Raw genomic sequence first — 21,334 nt, 5'->3', positions numbered from 1 at the left:
TCATCAGAAAGGAGACAACTGAAAGTCAGGGTTCCATGGAAGTGTATTTTAAAAAAAGAACGACCTGATTATGAACTTATTATGGGGAAAAGTATGATCTATTTGGGGCTTTACTCTGCTTTAGAGACATTTAAAGCTGTTAGACATCGACTTTGGTTCTGGACCGAAGAGAAATTATTCAGGTTTGGAGTCAGGCTGGAGAGCGGGGCTCATATACTCGGGGTGCTAGTAGTTTTCCACTGGAGGTTGCTGACTGAATACAGAGAAAGACAGTGTTTGTTCCACCTCCTCCATCGTTTTCACCCCTTCACCTCTCCTACGACTACACGATCTATTCAATCCCTGTTACTTCCCCCCCTCCATCTCCTGTTTGACCTTCTGTGCACAGACATCGTGTTTTGCAACATTCACTTTTCCACCTCCCTCCCTCTCATTCTCCCTCTCAGCTCCTGCATAGCACAGCCAGAAATAATCGCAGACAAGCCAGAACCCCCCCAACCCCCCCCCCACCCCCAAGTAACGATGTCAACCAACCCACCCCATCATTGCACCTCATGCCACTGGTACCATGACGACTGCTCAGGCTCTGCAAAAGCCTGTGCCCAACACTTGCCCATCTCCCCCCCGTGCCAGCCTTTTCATGTTTCAACGGAACAGCCGTTACAATGAAGACCGACGAGGGAACAAATTAAAGACTCTTCTTTTTCTTTCTACAGTTTCAGATTTTTTTTTTGTGTGTGTGTATTAATGGCAAAAGAAAACAAAAATTTTTGCTTTTTTTTCAAATCATTTATTCAGGCTTACAACAGGATTGACAGTGACCTAGTTGCACACTTCCCACAAAGCCCCCCCTTCTAGTCTTCCCGAGTCTGCACCCGGCAGCATGCTGCACTGACTGGAAGGTGGGGGTCTGTCTGTGTTGTAGGATCAAAGTGGGAGCTTGTGTGTTAGTATGCTTCCCTAGCATGTTAGAAATGGTCTCTAATATCATGGAAAAACAGGCATTCGGTGCTGGAAAGTCAAGATATTGTATAAATACTAAGATTCTTGTACAATAGTCACTGTACAATGAACTAGATGCACTTAATCATTAATAATAATAATAATAATAATAATAATAATAATAAATACTATGTTTCCATTAGTCTATAATCACTGGAAAATAAAAATCATTGTGTTTTGGTTACCTTAAAATGAACCTTTCATATCTCTAGAGGGCATGCGTCCTCTTTCACTTAAATTTATGTTTGACTTATGTTTATTTATGTTAAACTAGTTTATCGTAATTGGCAATCAGATTTTTTTTAGAAAAACACAATGCTGATAATGGTAAAAATGCTGACTATCGGCTTGTGACTTAGCTTGTGACTCACGGATAAAGCCCATGCAAGTACATAAGAAAACTGCCAAAACAATCTCACTTTAATAATAAAATGAATTGTAGGGCTGCAAGTCTGCAACTAGTGATTATTTTCTCAAGCTGCAATGATTAACCAATTAGTTGCGAACTATTAAATCAATCACCAACTATTTAGATAATTGATTATTTTTTAAGAAAAAGGTCAAAATTCTCTAATTTCAGCTTCTCGAATGTGAATATTTTCTGGTTTCTTTATTCCTATGACAGTACACTAAAACAAGACATTTGAAGAAGTCATCCTGGCCTTTGGGAAATGTTTTTCACCATTTTCGGACAATCTGTGGTCTGAGGAACTTGTCAGTTTATTGGGAAAATAATTGACAGATTACTTGAGAATGAAAATTGCTGCCCAATTATTTTCATTATTGATTTTTAACAGTTGTACACTACTAACCATGTATGCATGAGATATATTGCTATCATTGTTGTATGGTCTGCCTCAGGTTAAAGAAATATGGCATATGGGATGCTGCTGGGAAGCGGTATGATCTCATTTTGGGGCTAAAAAAATATGTGATATCAGATCAGTGCAAAGACTTGCATACTTGCCCATACCAGATCAATATTGGAGGCATTTATTATACTGGCTTGATATTGGAGTGACCATATTTACATGAAAGAGCAAAGAAATCCTCACAGTAGAGAAGTTGCAACCACAATTTGACACTTATTTTCAAAATGGCTGAACTGATGAATCATCATCATCGTGATCACTGATTTGATCAACAGAAACTTCTTCAACAGTTATTACGCGACTAATCATTTCAACTTTAAATTACACCCGAACTTTTAAAACAACTTAAAAGAAATTAAAACACATCAAATAACTGCCGCAACATCGTGCAGCTATCATCACCAGTATCGGCATCACAAGGACTGAAAACAATTATATTAGAGGCTTTAAGGACTGGTAGTAAAGCTTTACATGGTCACAATGGGATGGAAACATAAAGCTTCATGTAGCTTAGTAAAACTGAACATCCCACAGACACATTGTCAGTGCACACACACACACACACACACACACACATCCCAGCCCCTATCAACACTGTCCCATCACTAGTCTGCCCAGCTGGCTAACAGCTGTAAATCCACAGCTTTATTCCTCTGTCACTTCCTCTATATCCACGGAGCCTTTCACTGTACAGTTACTGTGCCAAAGGTCATCGCCTGCTGCTGCTGCTGCAGCACACTCTCCCCCCTCGATATGCAATTTGTCTGACCTGGTTCAAGCAGAGATTGCCCATAATCCAGCTGATCTGCACAGACCACAAGGCCCTCACTCCATGGGTCCTCACTCTGTTTACAGAGTAAGCAGAGGTAGCCCGGAGAGGACTGGAGGCATGTACACAAACACAAAGACACACAACCAGTCCACTCACAAAGACCCAGACAGGCACATGCATATACACACACATTCAGGCACACAACAGCATAGAAAATGTGGAAAACTCCCTGCCAAAAACTTTTAACAATTCTCTGAACTAATGCCACAGCCTGCAGGTGGACTTTGATTCTTCTCAGAAAAGCAACTCTGCATCTGTCCGCGCTTCTGGCTGTCAAGGTTGACAAGTCAAGTTTGTTTATACAGCCTCACCACAAGCGTGCCACCTTTGAGACAGGCTTACACAGACAACAGGCTTTTCCAGAACAAACTGATACCGGATATTTGGGGTAGATGACCACCATGATTTTATGGAGTAAAAGAATTCTGATATCAATATATTGGCCGATATGATCCCTCAAATGTCCTTTTCAACAGGGTTCTGCAAATCCTTGAAAATGCTTGAATTTTATTGTAGTGTTTTCAAGGTTTGAAAAGTCCGAGTTCACCATCAGATAAACACCAACAGTTCACCATTAAGATAAATATATAAATCAGATAGAACTTACTTGTTTTGGCCTTTTGCACAACAGAAGACGACTCTTGGTGTGAATCATCAGTCTTTGATGTTTCAATCAGGAAGATAATTTTGGTTGTTTGCAGCACAATAACAAGTGGGGACCAATAGTTTTGAACATAAAAATATGTCATATACCACAGCTGTAAGGTGCTTGAAAAGTTTCAAAATGCACCTTGAAAAAAGCTTGAGATTTTTGACTTTGGGACAGGTGTATGAGTCCTTTATCAAAACACTTGTGACAAAGATATATTACGGAGGCAAGTCTTTTTTTCCAGTTAAGTCTAAAATGACACCAGCGCACTGATGTTCACCAATATTAAAAAATATATAAATATACTATAAATGAAAAGACACACAGATAGAAAAAAAGAGTCATTGATTTTTGGACTGTTGTTGGACAAAAGAAGCAGTATGATGGCGTAGCTTTGGGCTCTGGAAAACTGTCATTAAATAATCCTGAAAATAATCTGCAGATTAATCAATAATGACAACAATAATTATTTGCAGGCCTGTTGTCAAACCACACATATTTCAATCATGACGCACAGATTTAAAGGCAGTGCCTGCCCTTTAAAACCTGTACGACAGAAACCCTGTGCACCTTCTATGAATAAATCAATCCTAAGAAAGCAATGCGATCATTATCTGATGTCATCTCTGAGGTCCTGGAGACACTCCCAAGCTTCCATGTGGAGACAGAAATGTGTTCTGGGTTATTCTGGGAGGAGGCCAGATCCAGGAAGCCATTTCACTTAATTAATCACACACAAGTGTTTATTACGAGGGCTGCTGAGTCATCCTAAATGTCCATAATTAGCTAAATAAGTATGTGTAAAAAATGAGGAGCAGTGTAAGCTTGAAACGTCCACAGGCACAGCTTTGCCTTCCTCAGAGAAAAACAGGTAGTTCAAGTCTAATAAATAAATGGTAAAAAATATTAATCTGTCATATCTTAAGCAGTGAAAAGCAGCAAAATCTGGAACAAAAATTAATATTTCTATATGTTGATATATATTGTAGAATTTCCTCCATACTTCTTATTGTATATATTTTGTTATATTATTATTACATTATCTCCGTTATATATTGTAGCAGAATGTATATGTCTCAACATATGTTTTATTTTCTATTTTCTCATAATTTCTTTGCTTATATATTTTTCTATTCTTGAATGGAAGCATTCTGATTTTCTTTGATACTGATGACAGTAAAAGCCTTTGGGTTTTGGATGGCTAGTTGGACAAAAGAAACAAACTGAAGACATGAACACAGTCATCAGATTAATCGATCATGAAAATAACCATTAGTTGCAGCCCTAGCTGGCATTATGAAACAACTTGGAAAATAGGTTAAAATATCTTGTTTACTGCACAGAGAACTGAATATTTTTTTGTTCTTGTGGACAAAGGAGTCTCTGAATCCATTCAAAACTGCAGTAAATGTTGTCAAACAACCGTCTGGGTTTTTGAAAGATTGCCAGGGATTTATCTTTCAGAAAAACAGATGCTTAGCTCCGTGACTCGAATGATAATACACGAGAGGCACAAACTGGGGCTATCCACTTCTCTACAGTGCTGAATTGTGCATTTGGATCATTAGTGAAAGAAGGGGTTGTTATGGAACAAGATATAATACTTACAAAATAAGATGTTGATTTCCTGTGTTGGCCACAATTACACACTTTCTACAAGTTTCTTATCAAACTGAGTAGAATAAAATAAGGAGCCAGACCTTAAACTGACTGGACTTAATTGTCAGTTGATCATATGAATCAGATTCAAAGAGACACTAAGTCCTTTGGGTATTTACTGTGCTCTCTTTCCTACATCTTTTCATCCCCGCTGTAGGCTGTCGATGTGGAATCTGAGCAGTGCCAGCCTGCATCACAAGAACAGGTTGATCTTTTGAGAGCGGCTCTTAATTCAACTTAGGGTAGAGGGCTAACACAATGGTGTAATTACATAACACAAAGAAACCCCCCTCTGTCTCTGTCCAGCCGCCCAAGACTGGGCTCCTTTCATCAAGCGAGGGAACATGGTGACCGGAGAGCGAGCGGGACGATGGAGTCTGCCCACCCCTTTCATAGACTTCAGAACAAACACTCACCATTGTCTCTCTTTATTTGTGCGCATGTGTGTTTGTTTGTCTTCATCCATCATTATCCTCCGTGTTCTGATATATGCATGCGATCAATAAAGTTCAACGTGGTCAACTGCCTTGACAAGCCTCAGGATGACCCTCTGACAGTGTACGCATATGTTGACCATACTGGCAGGATTGCAGGTAATAAGTGTTTTTGACCCCGTCTGTTCACCCCAGCAGACCCTCACACAAGGACGGCATATGGGAACCTAACCCCTCATCGCGCACATAGGACCCTATTTTCAGCCGCGACCCCATAACCTTTAACCCTGGGGACTCAGCAATACTGAGGCAACATAACACAGAAAACATCCGAGCCTACAAGCCCGTTCCTTTAACCGTAGTCACAGCCTGTCTGGCACATTCACACAGCCAACAAAGAAACACAAGGAGCTACTGCATAAAAAAGCAAGTGAGGCAACTGTTTTCTTAGACAAAATCCTAGCTGTAATATTAGTGTCAGTTATTAAAGACAAAGCTGGTGAAATAAACAGCATGGAGAACTACAAGCCAATAACCTTTGACAGCATTTTACCCAAGGTCTTGGAGAGAATCCTCCTGAACAGGTTTGAGCAACATGTACATGTAAACATGTCACTGACATTGGTATGAGATGTCAAGTTTTAGAGGTACTCTATCTGGAGAGTAGGCCTGCACAATTGATCGAATTTTTATGGAAATCGCTATATGGTTTTCTGCAATTTTCAAATCGCAGGGGGTGCCATACTTGTTAAAAGCAAAATGTGTTTCAAAAAACGTTTAAATTAATGAATGTCGGATGATCAGATGAATGGTTCTCAAGATAAACAAGTTATAGTTTATACTTTATAGTTAGAAGTAGGTCTATTTCAGCAATCCCCAATGGTGGCTGACCTCTTTTATTTAATTCGCCAATATAGATTTTTACTAGAATGTGGCAAGTAGCGACTTCTAATTTCGGATCCTGTAAATATTTCGGCCATCACATTGTCAATGATTTATCAGATGATAAAGATATACGGTCAGACAGAAAGTGTTGCAAACAGTATGTGGAAGCTAATACGCTTGCTTGTAAATTTAGCATGTGCTCGGTTACCGTGAAGATTTATTTACAGCAATTGTACCCTGCTATATACTGCCTACTTGTAAGATCCCTATAGAAACAGCAACATGCAGAGACATGGCTTAATGGGATGGCATGAGACTGCTTCTTAAACTTTCATGATAGTGTAATGGATAAATGTTCACTACACTGTGAATAAAATGTTCATAAATAATAGGGCGGGGTATCACATGTTGCATTAAACTGAAGAACGTTTACTGTGACTGACTGGGAGTAAAACTGTAGAAATTCAAAGTAATTTTATCATAGACCTGGGTACAGAAGATTGAATGCAGGTATTGTTCAACTGGAGAAGCTCTGATACTACTTAGTACTGGGTTATTTCAGTTAATACCTTAAAAGGTACAAGTACCGATGCCTTGCCCTGATAAATATTTATCTTCTTTTCTAACTATCAGCAAGAACAGGAATCAGTATATTTTTCAAAATGTCAAACCATTGCTTCAAGTGTTTGTAATGGAGCTTTTCCATCGGCACATTTGGTCCTGCCAAATCAAACTATGCTGGGCTGTTTTGAATTTCCATTGCCACTTTTAACAGTGAGCTGTGTCACGTCACGCCAGAAGATGGACCTCACCGAAGGTAGCCTGACGTGCGTCCAACAGTGGCAATGACATCTCGCGAACTGTGGCCAACCCCCCTTTCTCCTCCTCAAACAAGTGTTCGTTGCAAGAATGGACTTCATGTCTGTGTGTTCAGCTCTCAGTACATTCACAGCTTCAAACTGAATCTCTGTGGTTTGAAGTTTACATTCTGTCCCCTGTCCCTGTTTGTACTTTCAGATATCTACCTTAATTTACTGTTTCATGTTTGCTTTCAGATGGATAAGAGTCGTGTTAATTTTGATTTTTTAAATTGGATTTATTCATGCCACACTCTACCCATGAACGAGGGCATATTTCTTTTTTCATCCGCTAATTATTATTATAGGATTAACCCACACAGTTGATAAAATGTATAAGATATACTGTAAATATGCACACTGGAGTGACAAGCTAGCAAAAATCTGTCCCAGGCCAAATTTTATGTGAACTGAGGGTATTAGAGGACATTATTCTCACCAAGCAGGAGGCCTTCCTCTTCCAGAGGAGAGGGGGTTGTCATGAGGAAAGGACTGTCTGCGCTTTCAAAGATTTTGTCTTTAATCAGCGGATCTGCTGGAATTAGAGGTCTGTCTGAGTCTGAGCCCCCCACCCTTTACCCCCTTCCATCCCTGACAACATGAGAAAGGTGTGTGTGTGTGTCTGTGTGTGTGTCTGTGTAAGTGTTTTGGTCAGGGGGAGTCTTCAACCGTGGGACCAGAGCGACATGAGCTGCCACATTGGGCTCATAAATGCACCCTTTGGCAAGCCTACGGCAAATGCAGCTTAGCATAATTCAAAAATACCAGACGGTGTGTACTGTGGCGCACTGCTAAATCCACAAAGCAGCTTTCTCCCTCTCTCATCTCTCTCTGCCCCTCTCCTCCATCTTCCAAAAAACACTTCCGCACAAACAGGAATTAATGCCACATGCCAAACAGTCTATTTCCTCAGAATAACAACATGTCAGGCCATCAAAAGTTGTCAGGCTTAGTTTTGTTTGTTATTAGAGGACTCATTAAGTGGAAAAGGTCACAGCTAATGCCACACGAAAGCCAGGATAAATCTAATATTCTGTTCTCTGCAAGTAAATAATAAACAGTTTTTTTTAAAACTGCTAAATTATAATAAATCCAACAGCTTAGCACAAGCATTAATCATCATAAGTAGTTATAAACCATGAATATTGATTAACACTTGCTATGTCCAGGTCTTAAGGATTTCTTTGGTGTTTGTAGAGATGAGAAAATAAGGCTGGTTCAGAAAGAATTGACAACAACATGAATACAGAATCGAATTCAGGTGCATGCTGTGACCTGAATCCAAATTACACCAAACCACATCTGCAAAACCAACAAACAACAGCATGGCATACTCAAAGTGCTGGCATGGATTTTAGCTCATAGAAGGATATGGTCCATCTACAGACCAGTTCGGCCAGTCCCATTCTCTGTAATATTACACATTTCATGAAAAACAGACGTGTGCTATCATGCATGTCAAAACAACAGCATTGTGCAAAATAAACAAAAAAAAAACCCCAGAACAATTAAATTACTAACTGCAACGATAGAACATGGTGGTTGTGTTATATAAGCTGCACTGAAAACATGATGGAAATGTTGGCTGACATGTTGGCCTGACGTTTCTGATGGAGGACGTTACTGAGTATTTTCAGTAAACATGTCTTAGTTTTCTCAGAATACCCACATAGGTGCAGTGTAGATGTTTTTGTTGGTAGAACTCACTGTGTGGATGTAAACAGAATCCCTTCTGCAAAATTAAATAAAAAATAATATAACGAACTAATGAAAGATACTTAAAAGGCAAGGAAATTGGTCTTTTTTTATCATATTTTTCAGAAAGAGTCATTGCTGTACTTTTTTATCAATGTTATATACTGTATGACAATTGTGACAATCTAAATAAACCACTTATTAAATTGATTGCTAACTATTTTGATAATTGATTAATCATTTTGAGTCATTTTTCAAAAAAAATCTCAGATTCAAGCTTTATCAGTGTGAATATTTTCTGGTTTGTTTACTCCTCTGTGACAGTTTGGGTTATGGTCAAAACAAAACATTTGAGGACGTCATTTTGGGCTTTAGAAATCACTAATCATCTTACTTTTGTTTGCTTGTAATTAAGGCAATTAAGACGTTTAAGTCTGCTGTTTAGTGCTGCAACTAACAATTATTTTCATTATCGATTAGTCTGCTGCTTAATTTATCAAATAAATCATATACAGATCATATAAAATGTCAAAACAGAGCTCATCAAAATTTCCCAGAGCCCAAAGTGACGTCGTCAAATTCCTCAAATTGGTTCTTTTGTCCAACCAACAGTCCAAAGACTCTTCATTTACTTTTACAAATAACAAAGAAAAGCAGCAAATCTTCACATTTAAGCAGCCAGAACCAGCAAATGTTTCACAATTTTGCTTCAAAAGGACTGAAACAACAAATCGATTAGCAAAATTGTTGGCAACAAATTTTCTTTTGGCCAGCCAATAAATTAATTGACTAACTGCTGCAGTTTTAATGCTGTTACATTAATTCTAAGTAGAACCTTCGATTTCAGCTTCTTTAATGGGAATATTTTCTGGTTTCTTTACTCATTTATGACAGTAAACTGAATATCTTTAGGTTGTGGACAAAACAAGACATTTGGGGACGACATCTTGGTCTCTGGGAAACATTGATCAACGTTTTCACCATTTTCTTACATTTTAAAGACCAAACAAGTAATCGATTGAGTAATGATTGACAAAGTAATCAACAATGACAATAATCATTAGTTGCAGCTAATCTACAACCTCAGGTAAATTACAGTAGACAAAATTTTTGTGCAGTCCAGACATGCATAATGAACCCTTTGTAGCAGTAGTTTTTATTTTTCTTTCTCTAAACTGAAAAATGAGAACAGTGTTTAGCAGGATTGAAACATTACAGTGCAATTTAATATGAAAATTTGTATGTTTGTTTGTATACCAGTTAAAGTGTTTATAAAGGTTCCTCTTCTTTGTGCATGTATGCGTGTGGGTGAAGGGCTGGACTGGCCTTGGCTCCTGTAGTGTTTCAGTGTTAATGAGTTCATGGTGTCTCATCGTGTCACTGAATGTAATCCACTTGACAAAACATGCATGGGGACGTTCTGACTCTACCACAAGGTTTGCAATGCTTATGAGAAGGTGCAGAGAGGAGCAGATGGCAGCAAAACAATACCATAAGTACCAGTATGGGAGGACATATGATAGCCTAGTGCAGCTTAATGCAGCACGGGACAAAAAGCTCACTCAATATGAGCTGTATGAATTTCCTACCTGGACAGCCTGCAGAAGACGGGCACATCGCTCCCTGACGTCTTCAAAAGGACACCGTTTGGACAGCATAAGAAGGTGAGCCAGGATGTCATTCAGGTCACTGTTGGGAGGGCATCCCAAGGCCGGGGGTGATGGGGCCTGTGACAGTATGGGCCCGATGGCCTCCACTTTCCTCATGACCACCTGACAGATGTTCTCCATGGCTTCAGTTCTGGAGGTGGCATCCCGGCTGCCCAGCCCGTCCCACCTGCCCAGAGACTCCTGGTCCTGCACTTCCATCTTGTGACGTAGGACTAACGTTTGTGCTGTCTTACAACAGGCTAAACAACACATGACATGGAGACAGGCTTTGTTTACACCACAGCATAGTCCAGGGCAATGAAACAATAGTGATATGTAATGGCAAGAGACAGTTCTTCAATAGCAATAAGAAAATTGTTAAATAAAAAGTAAGATAGTTTCACTTAAATGCATTAAATGCAAACTGCTGTGAAAGCACATTATGAATACATAACACTGGAAGAGATGCGTTGTGCAGTCGCATTAACATGTGACACAACAGCAGAAACTGCATGCAGGGAGAACAAAGGGAGACAAAAAAATTCTGTCAGCCGCGTTTTATAAATGACTAGTTGACAAATATGAAATAAAGCACAGTTTATACATATATAATATTTATGTAGATTTAAAGTTGTATATGAATTGAGAATAAGGATCAAATATACATAAAATGCTGCTTCTAAAACTAAAAAAAACAAAACAAAACTACAAACAATCATCATTATGTTACCAACATGCACAATAATAGAACAATATAGCTGAGATAGACCGATATTGGCTGATAATATCAACCAACCAATATATCGTTTTGCCTCTAGTGCAGACAGTGATACCTGACAGAGCTAAACAATCGCATCATAACAAATTAAATCCAACAAGTTAAATACCTGACAAATCAAGGTGACTCCTCATGCAAATAGTCAGAACAAAAAAAATCAAATACTGCTTCAAGTAAGTCGTACTTGGCCTGACACACTGACATCACATGATATTAAAGCTATAGTAATATCCTGTATTGTTCAGGCTGTAAAATGTATATTGGCACATGGTTTTACTTACTTTACTATCTTGGTCATAATTCTTGAAAGAAAGAAAAAAATCAAAATAAGGGATTTTTATCTAATGTTATAAAAATATATGTCGGCCAATACATGTGTGTATTACCTGTTTTCTTAACTCTCGAATATATTGGCCTCAAAAAGCCAGTTTCAGACATACAGACATTTAAACCCAGATCATGCTTAAAACTGTGTTAGCAACTTCCAAGAAAGCCTGGTTAAAGTACAGACTATTTACTGAGATTACAAGCCCTCAATTAAAATGTTATTGCTTCCCGTTGCTTTTGCAAGCGATAGTGAACCGGCGTTGGTTTATGGTTGGTTATTTATTATTTAAATGTTAGCCATATAACTTAAAATGTACAAATACGCAACTTGTCAGTTAGTGAGCTCCATTCAATCTCTCCTGCCTTCCTTTCGTGTCAAGGCTTTCAAGCTGCCCGTTAACACAAATACACCACTAAAGTACAACGGGACCGCGGCGATAACAACATTCCTGCACACAAACCTGTCACTGTGGACCGAAAACACGAAGTGTCATTCTCAAATACTCACTTTATCCACATTCTTTGGTGCAGGTCTCCTGCTACGGGACGCCTTGTCACAGCACTGACCAGCAACGTTAGTCCCAGGGTAGAAACGAGAGGCGGTAACAACTCGAGGGTAAGCACTGGATTGGCAGAGAGGGATGGCCAATGAGAGGAGGCCGTGGGCATTCTGGGGCGTTACTGCGGGGATTCTGACAGGCGATTGGTTGGAGGCAAGTTGCCAAGCTCGCTGGGGAAGGTTTCATGGGAGTTGAATTCTCTTCGTTCGCCGTGTGTTTTGGAGGATAGCGCTTCAGAACTACAGCCCCCGTCATACATTTCGTTAGCAGCAGCCCCCCCCTTTTCTTGTTTATCAGAAATGACTGAAAGACAGGCAGAGGAGAGAGAAAGGGGGAGATGTTGTACATTTCCATTTGATTTATTTTGTATTGGACCTCATTTATATTCAATAAAAACACCAAACTACACACTGAAACGGTCGATGCCAATTTAAGAATATATGCACATAAATATCAATGTATGAAAGAACTTAATATTGGATTGTGATGCAAACCTGTCCTAAGGTGTTGACCTTAACAAAAAACACATAAATCTACATGAAATGCACAATTTTTAAGTGGAAACGCTAATATCAAATGACTTTTGACATAAAATACACTCTTTATCTCAGAGCAGCACACCTGCCACAGTGCAGGCACGTTGCCTTATGCTGCAGCAGGCTATTTGCATACTGGTGCTGTGCAAATGTTTACAGGGTGATTGATTGATTCACTGACTGGAGACGCTTTACTAACCAAAAATAGCTGAAGTGATCATAAAAAGAGTTGAAAGAAGCCATATCTTTACATAATACATACATACATAAACACAGTGATCATCCACAGCATTAAAACACAGCACTTATGAATAAAATGTTTATGATAAAGACTTGCCAACATATACATTTGTTTTAAATTCATTTGAACATTTAATCTGCATATGATTCATTTTCAGTATTTCAGTTTATATTCTGATCAATTTAACTTTTTCTTCTATCTACATTATATCATAGTGGCAAAACCATTTGTTTTCTCTTAAACTACAGTGAAAAGTATGGGGCACTGCGGACTAGGAACCCCAGATTTGTGAAACAAACTGTACAAACTAATTATATTTTAATGTGACAACACTGTGGTTGAGGTCTGTGTAGATTTAGGGACATAAAACACTTGGTTAGGGTTAACGAAAGATCACGGTGTGGATCAAATTAGTCACTCTGGTGGGATCTTTACGGGGATCTGGGGTTCCCTTCTCGACACGACTAAAACAGCGTGCAGGCGGAACCTCTGTGATGAGAGCGGCAAAGAGGAGGGAAATTTAAAAAGTCCGGACTGGCTGCTGATGACAGTTCAACTGAGTCTCTCGAAGAAATCAGTTAGCCGCTTAAGAACAATTTATAACTCAGACAGACAGTCTGAGAATACTGGATATAAATATATGAATCGTTTATAAACGAGTATCGCCGTCTATGTGACAGAATGGAGACTCATTACGACCAGGTAACATTCGTTCGTCAGCCGTTAGCTTAGAATGTGGCTAACACGTTAGCTTTAGCATTGTTTACTTTCGCAAAGTTGTCGTTAGCTGCAGCTAGGTTATATGAACGAGCTTTTCGACTGTTTTTTCGTGTTTATCTTGTGTTAACTTTAACGAGGATGCCTCTAAAAGGAGGTCAACCCTGATTTATGTTAAGATAACCGTTGTTAACGTTATTGTAGAGAAAGTAAATGTAGCTCTCGTAATGTTAGCAAGGTTTTAGGAACGTAACGGTGGGTTACCCATTTTATTGACATTTTCTTGTTTGTGATCGAATATTTCCATAAAGAAGGGCAGGCAATATCGCAGTCACTAAAGTGAAACAATGCAAACAAATCAAAATAGAGTACAACAGTTAATTGTCCTTCATTTTCCATGTTTTCTTCCCTCCAATCCATTCCAAACCCTCCCTCTAACCCTGAAATGATGAATGAAGGTAATAAGAGCTGTAACAATTAGCCAATTAATCAGTCAGTTGATCGCCAACATTTGAAAATCAATTTTTCTAGCAAACAAGTGAAACATTTGCTTAATCTTTTAAATGAAAGGGAGTGTTACTTGTCTTTGTAAGTTATGTATAAGTGAAAGGACCAAAAAACAAATTGGAAGACATCACTGGGCTCTGGGGAATTGTGATAAATATGTTCCACAATTTTTTAGTTAGTTAATTGATTGGACATGAAAAAAAATTGGCAGATCAGTTGGTATAATGGTTATTTTACCATCCTGATTACAAGGATTTATCATGCACCTGATTTTAATTACTTATCATTAGCTAATGTCATTAATGTACTGGATGGCAGCCTTTTATCTCTGCTCTGTTACCTCTGTTCAATCAGTGTCATGAAGCCATACAGCACTGACATCACCCCCATCACAAGTCTGTATTCTTGAAGATCTAATAATATGGAGGCCAATGAGGCATAGAAATGCTGGTCAAATTCAGAACATAAGCAATTTTAATGAGATTGCAAGCTATTTTTACAAAAGTTATTTGACTGTCATCACTTTCCTCTGTGACAAATCATTTTATTGATATTTTCCTAAATTTTATAGACTTAACAATTATCTGAAATTAAGTTGCAGCTATCTTACAGTTACTAAAGCAACCTTCTCCTCTTTTTGTCTGTAGATTTTAGACTCACCTTCCAAAAACAGTTACATTGGGAGCTATTACCAGCCTCCAGACAGGATACTACCAGTACCAAGAAAGCTAGAGTTCCCTGCACACTCACACATCAGCATGGACCCACAGATGAGCAGCCCTCAAGTGCTGCAGACCAAACCTAATATTGACAGCAGAGGTATGGCACAGCCAGTATGGTAAGCTTCTTGTCTCATAAACTGTTTTTGTGATGACTACCTTCTGCTACAAATGCCAGGTTTGCTTTTCTGTTTTTTTTTCTCTTCAGCTGTTGTTGATGCACTGAAGACCCTCCAACAGAAAATCAGGCAGTTGGAGCAGGAAAGGAAGCAAGCAGAGAAGAGCTACCGCCAGTTTTCCCTTGATGCTCAGAATAATCAACCAGTCTCAGTGTCTTACACAGTGCATAGTCAACCAGCAGCCAGTCTGCCTGAGACAGATAACTCAGGCAGGAAAGGTGAGTGATGGAGGCTTCAGAGACAAATAACAATGCTGTTTACTTAGGCATTATAAAAAGTCTTTTCTGTAGATGTTTTTTAATAGTTGTATCTGTATTTATGATAACAGAGCTGGACTCGAAGCTGCAGTCTGCAGAGGCTCGGTGTAAGGTTCTTGAGAAGCAGCTGGACTACATGAGGAAGATGGTTGAAAACGCTAAGAAGGAGAGGAATGTTCTCATGGAGAATCAGGTAGATGATCTGCTCCATTACTTCTTAGCAGCCCCAGCATAAATACATATTAAGAAGTTGCCATACAATCTCTGTCTGCCTCGCCACTAGGCTTCACTGCAGAACCAGCAGCCAAGCAGCTCAAACGGTCAATCTCAGCGCGAGAAGCTGGAGAAACTTGAATCAGAATGTCTAAAATTGAGTCGGACCCAAGCTATTGCAGAGGTAACTCACATTTTTCCAAATGATTAGTCTAAACACTAATCACCTCAAGCTGAATGAAGGTCATCATTTCAATGCAATTTTGCTTGTAGGCAAAGCTCGCCATTCTTGAGCAGAGACTACTGAAAGAAGAGCATGAATGTCAGCTTGTGCAGGAGAAAGCAGACCAGGTCAGTCCACACACACTTCAAAACACATCAAAAGGGCAAAGCTCCACAGCTCGTAAATGATCTCTATTTCTGTCAAAGGTTTCTTTATTGGTTGTCCATAATGAATAAACAGTAACTGTACAGGGAAAGTAAAAACAAACACACAGACAACCACTGCTGACCACAGAATAAATAATAAATATTATATTATATTATCATATAATTATAATAAATAAGATAGGAGAAGAAAAGAAAAAAGAAAGGATAGCTACTCTGAGATTACTGTAATGAGTGTGAGAAGGTGTGACATTAAATGACCTCTAGGGGGTTTAAAGTTACAGAAAACCCACTGTCAATTAATGGTAAAATGCCAGCAAAGACTCTTGAAAGGGAAACAATAAAATGCTTTATCTTTTCCTGACTTCAACCACGCTATTTGTCGTCATGTCCACAGCTGCAGAGGGAGCTGGACATCAACCTTCGATTGTCTGTGCCAACTACTGAAGAGATAAAGCCGAAGAAGAAAACAAAAAAGACCACCAAGGTGCTTTTCTTACAGATAAAGCCAATTAACTGCCTGTGTTAAGTTAATGTTTAAAATAATAGTGACAACAGCTGTCTTGTACCTCAGAAAACCTCCAGACAGAATGAGCTGGCATCACCGAGCAGCCTAAGGCACAGAAAAATGCCCTTTGTTGCAGGAACCGTAAGTCAGCTCTGATGGTCTGCATTGACACTAAAAACTACTAAAACTACTAGTTTTCTTATGAATATATAGTATATATAGTAGTAACTATTTCCTTTTTTGATTTTTTTTTGTTCACCTCTACCTCTTACAGTCAACGAGTCCGAGTCATTCAGTCCACGCCAACGTACAAAGTATTCTTCACATGATGAAGCATCATCAGCCCCAGTTGTGTGAACGAGTGAGCACTCTGCACAGGTCTGCTAGTGGAGTCAAAAAAAGGCTCCAAAAGGAGTTTTCTCCACCTTCTACCACTCGTCACAAGTCTGACAGGGAGCTTGAACCATCAGACCAGTCACTGGGCTCGCTGTCTGACCTGCTCCTGGCTCTGCAGGACGAGTTAGGACAAATGAGCTTGTGAGTAAGCATTTTTTTAAAAATCGTTTAGGTTTTCTTTTGCACATTTAATAACCTGTGTCTGGATTTTTCTTTTCAGTGAGCATCAGGAGTTGGTGGGTCAGATAGATGCGACCCAACATCGCGAGCAGAGGCAGGAGCTGCAGAGAGAACTGGAGAAGTTGGTCAACAGGATGGAGGAGAAGGGAGCTCAGATCACAAAGCTCCGCAAACACCAGCAGACGGTACGTGAACCAGCACTCAGTGCAGTCCAGAGGCACGTTTGTAAAGATGGCCAATTGCACAGTTTCTTAACTTAGTGTAAAAGTGTTGTATGGCAACAGAAGGTTCAGTAAGCCAGGTGTGTGTAGTGTCAGTTGCTCTCCATCACTATTTGTGTCAGGGTTGCACTATTGATCAAATATTAATCACGATTTTGGCTTCCCACAATTAAATGAACATGAATGGCTGTCATTTTGATGTTTAAAATGCGTGTTCTATTAATTGAAAATGCTGTGTATTAAATCAAGCACCTCCTAAATGAACAGCCAGCCACTCTGCAGCAGGAGCAGCAGCAGCCTGAGCTACATTTCCTGGATGTTACAGTTGCAGTCCAAAGTAGAAGAGTAATAGTTTGCACCTACGTCACAGTTTGGTCAGTGACTTGGGTGCGTGGCTGTTTTGAATGTACTCGATGTCTAAACCACTAAAGTTCAGGAAAACGTGTTGAAACTGCTAAAACTTACAGAAAAGGACTTGGTCAGCAGGAAAGGTTGCAACATTTTGAGAAACGGTTAATAAAAAAGGTTAATAGGTGATTTCTTCATCTTGCAATAACAGTTTTACCCTCTCTTACCCTCCTATTACTGCTGGAAACCTGAAATGCTACAAAGGTTCCGAAAGCCTTTTTTAGGATATAGGATAGTCTGATAGTCTACATGTACAACTTTTTAGATCTAAATGCTGATCTGTCATAAACGTGAACAATTAAAATGCCCCTTCTTAACCACCTTAAAGAAGTCAACTGATTAGAAACTGTCATTTATTATTACAAGCATGTGTTTGGTTGACCAAATTTGACCTCTTTGAGCAGCAAAAATCAGGAACATTTGTGAGTTGCCTTTACTTTCAGTTCCTCCAAATAACCGACCTCCGTATTGATGATGTGCTGTGAAAACACGTTAAATACAACAGAGAGCAGACGGGTAAAAGAAAAATCAAATGTCTGGAGCAGGACGTGAAGAGCTAGTCCCTCAAAACAAATCATCATCCCTAGTTTGGTAGTATTTTGGCCAAGTAGCACAGTGAAAGCAGTGTTTTGTTGATCTAATTATGGGTAAAAGATTTTGGTTTAATTTTATTTCTATTTTGCTTCTAGTAGATAAATTGTAAGTAAGGACCAGATGAGTCTCATTTTGATGCACAGATTTGTACATTAGGATGAATGTAGCATTATATGGAAGTAAAACTGATCAAAGTAATCGTGATTATCAGTTTGTCCATAATCATGCAGCCCTACAGTGCGTAGAATGTAGGTGTCTAATGTTTTCTGTCTTTGGCTCCTGCACAGGTCCATAAATTGACCCAGATGGATCCATGCTCTGAGGAACACACAGTCAAGAAGTTTACTGGGATAAAACCCCCTGCTCCTTCTCCGGTTAAGGCTAAGCAGAAAGGCAAAAAAGGTGGGACGACTCACAACAACCTGCAGCTTCTCAGAGAAACACAGAAGTTCAGGAACAGCCTGAAACAAGACGACCTCTCCTGGGAAACATGAGGTTCTCTGAAAGACCCCTCTGTGTGCTGGCTTTGATGCTGCAGCTGGTTGGACCACAAGACTCCCCTTCGTTTCCTTGCAGCCTGTTTTCAACGCTTATCAAACAACCTCTGGTACATTTTTAGTAACAAATGAAAAGAGGGAATAAAGTGTTTTGTGTTTTACAGAGGACTTGATAATGTGTTACTCATCAAACCTATGACAGGCATAGTTTGGATCATTTGAAGAGGGGTTACATACAGTCCAGTCCCACAGTAAATAAAGTTCAGCAGCAGAGAGAAGTGTATGATATATTGAGAATATTTTCACCGCTTAATTTTGCAAGTGAGACAGCCCTTTCTGATGGGAAACGGCCGCCATATAAGCTAAATATCTCTCTATCCAAACCAGCCAATTTCCACAGGAAAAATCAGTAATTTTTACCTCACAGAACTCTGGAGCTGCTAGTCTACTCCTGCCGGGATCTGTTCTGTTGTTCTGTCGTGCGTTTGTGTTATTGTGTGACTGCGGTGTGTTCAAATGATGGTTCGGTTTCACTGAATTCACACAGTAACACAAACAAAGTAAGCGATCGGGGCAGCAGTAGACCAGCGACTCCCATGTTCTGCAAAGTAAAGTTACTGATTGGGCCTTTGGACTTTGAATGATTTGAAGAGAGTGATATTTGGCTTATATAACAGCAGTTCCCATCAGAAAAGGCTGTCTGACAGCAAAATCAAGTGGTGAAATTATTCAAAATATAGCTTACACTTAAACTACTGCATGATTTTTTTAGGTGGACCTTTTTATAAGTGGCTAAACTACCTTTTGTTGACCCTGAGGTAAAATTACTATTTTCGTCCATGGAGTTTGGTTGGTGAACCAGTTGGGAAAGGCTGTCTAAAAGCAAGGTAAAGCGATGACAATAAAAAAATCTAAATTTAGCATATAGTTTAAGTTAGACTTTTTGGGTTTTTTTTAGGTGAACTGCTGTAGCTAATACACTGACTACCAATAATTGCCAAACCTAAATCACATAACTATCCCTTTAAGCAGTGATTGATTGAGATCAATGAAATCATGCAGTTACAGGGTCCTTCATAGGTAGAGGGTGGAGGTGTAGTTCATGAGCCAAGTCTTATGTCTCATCCCAAATGAAGCTGGAACATCTATTTTTAATATTTAAAAAAATTAATAAAGCTTATTCTTTCCACATATTGTAAATACATTGTTTTTTTGTTCATATTTTACCTGCCAACACAAATGTTTTTCTGTTATTCTGCACCTTTTTTGACTTCATACTGTGAACCACTAGGTGGCAGCGGTCAGCTTTTGTCTATTTTACAAATGACCCCGACAGACCATACAGTTGAATGTATAATAATAAGACAGAACCTTCTAATGTGGCTCCTACTGTCTTCAGCAGTCTATAATTGAGATGGACCAAATGCTTTATATGAACTCTGTTACAGCAGCTGCCTGGACAGCTGAGTAAATGTGGCCCTGACCGCAGGACAAACGGATGTGGTTTTTATCGCTGTGCACAAGCGGGAGGAACTGCTTTTTGACACAGGATTTTGCCATGTCACACGGCCAAAACAGCTCAATTCTTCTAAATTTCGTGTATGAGAGCTGTTACTCATCTTAATTGGAGGCCAGTCAGACATTTCTGGCCTGGCTGAGGCTTTTATATTTGCTCTCTGTTTATTTGAGTCAACCACCTTTTTATGGGACGAATAACTTCATGTGAGGTTGCCTCATAAGATTCCTGCATTATCTCTTCACTATCATTGCCTTGGTCAACATTTTTATTGTCTCATCAGGTCACATTTTTGATAAGAAAAAGAACATTTTTGACCTTAAAGCTAATCTCGGTCACTCCCTACATTGCTGAAAAAGAAAATCTAAAATTAAAACAGTCCAACATCCTGGGACATGGGTTAAGAATAAATAAATTAATGAATGAAACAGTGGTAGTTGTGCGTCCCTTTGTAGTTGTTTTATGTGTCTACGCGCCAGTTTTTGTGTCTCTGAGATAGATGCGTGTCTCCTGCTATTAATTATTTGTCTCGTTGTGGTACTTTTATGTTTTTAGTTTTTTCATGTCTTCTCATAGTCATTTTTTGTGTCCTAGTTGTACTTTTGTCTCTTTGTGGTATGCATGTGTTTATGTAGTCTCTTTGAGGTAATTTTATGTCATTCTATGGTAGTTTTGTTTCTCTTTGTTGTGGTTGTGTGTCTCCATGTAGCTGCTTTTTGTTTCTTTGTGGTAGTTTTGTGTCTCCTTAGTCATTTTGTGTCCCTTTGTGGTACTTCTGTGTCCTTTTATGGTAGTTTTGTTTCTCTTTATGGTGGGTTTGTGTCTCCATGTAGCTGCTTTTTGTTTCTTTGTGGTAGTTTTGTGTTTCCTCATAGTCGTTTTTTTGTCTCTTCAGGGTAGGTTTTTGCCTCCACATAGTAGTCTTTCGTCTCCTTGTGTTAAATTTATGTCCCTTTATAGTATTGTTTGACGCTTTGTGCTTGTATTGCGTCTCCTTGTGGTTGGTCTGTGTCTCATCGCAGTTGTGTTTTATCTCCTTGTGGTAGTTTTATGTGCATC

General features: G+C 39.2%; 2 protein-coding genes across 2 annotated transcripts in view; one reads left to right on the top strand and one right to left on the bottom strand.

Annotated features, from left to right (window-relative positions):
• Window positions 1–12,271, bottom strand: part of sesn1 (sestrin 1) — an 81,608-nt gene extending 69,337 nt beyond the window's left edge. The window contains exons 1-2 of the mRNA XM_084736844.1: window positions 12,148–12,271; window positions 10,475–10,794 (exon numbers count right to left, since the gene is read on the bottom strand). Of these exons, the coding sequence (XP_084592970.1) occupies window positions 10,475–10,753 (279 nt within the window). The 5' untranslated portion in view covers window positions 10,754–10,794; window positions 12,148–12,271. The remainder of the gene's footprint in view (window positions 1–10,474; window positions 10,795–12,147) is intronic.
• A 1,195-nt stretch (window positions 12,272–13,466) lies between these two features.
• cep57l1 (centrosomal protein 57, like 1) lies at window positions 13,467–19,959 on the top strand. The gene is made up of 11 exons (XM_084736846.1): window positions 13,467–13,678; window positions 14,848–15,019; window positions 15,128–15,316; window positions 15,427–15,548; window positions 15,639–15,752; window positions 15,842–15,919; window positions 16,353–16,442; window positions 16,530–16,604; window positions 16,738–17,000; window positions 17,080–17,224; window positions 18,550–19,959. Exons 1-11 carry the CDS (start codon window positions 13,658–13,660, stop codon window positions 18,754–18,756), a joined length of 1,476 nt encoding a protein of 491 aa, XP_084592972.1. The 5' UTR covers window positions 13,467–13,657; the 3' UTR covers window positions 18,757–19,959.
• The last annotated feature ends 1,375 nt before the right edge of the window (window positions 19,960–21,334 follow it).

The sequence above is a fragment of the Lutjanus erythropterus genome, chromosome 15 (assembly GCF_056507025.1).
Source record: "Lutjanus erythropterus isolate fLutEry1 chromosome 15, fLutEry1.hap2, whole genome shotgun sequence".
Classification (NCBI taxonomy): domain Eukaryota; kingdom Metazoa; phylum Chordata; class Actinopteri; order Lutjaniformes; family Lutjanidae; genus Lutjanus; species Lutjanus erythropterus.
Note: the sequence above shows the minus strand (reverse complement) of the source record. Positions and strands in the feature narration are given on the sequence as shown.

What these genes read in the sequence shown, in the direction of transcription:
- cep57l1 (XM_084736846.1), top strand. Translation starts at nt 13,658, where the DNA reads ATGGAGACTCATTACGACCAG. An exon ending in ATGTTCTCATGGAGAATCAG is followed by an intron (nt 15,549 to 15,638) that starts GTAGATGATCTG and finishes CCTCGCCACTAG; the next exon opens with GCTTCACTGCAGAACCAGCA. An exon ending in GGACCCAAGCTATTGCAGAG is followed by an intron (nt 15,753 to 15,841) that starts GTAACTCACATT and finishes TTTTGCTTGTAG; the next exon opens with GCAAAGCTCGCCATTCTTGA.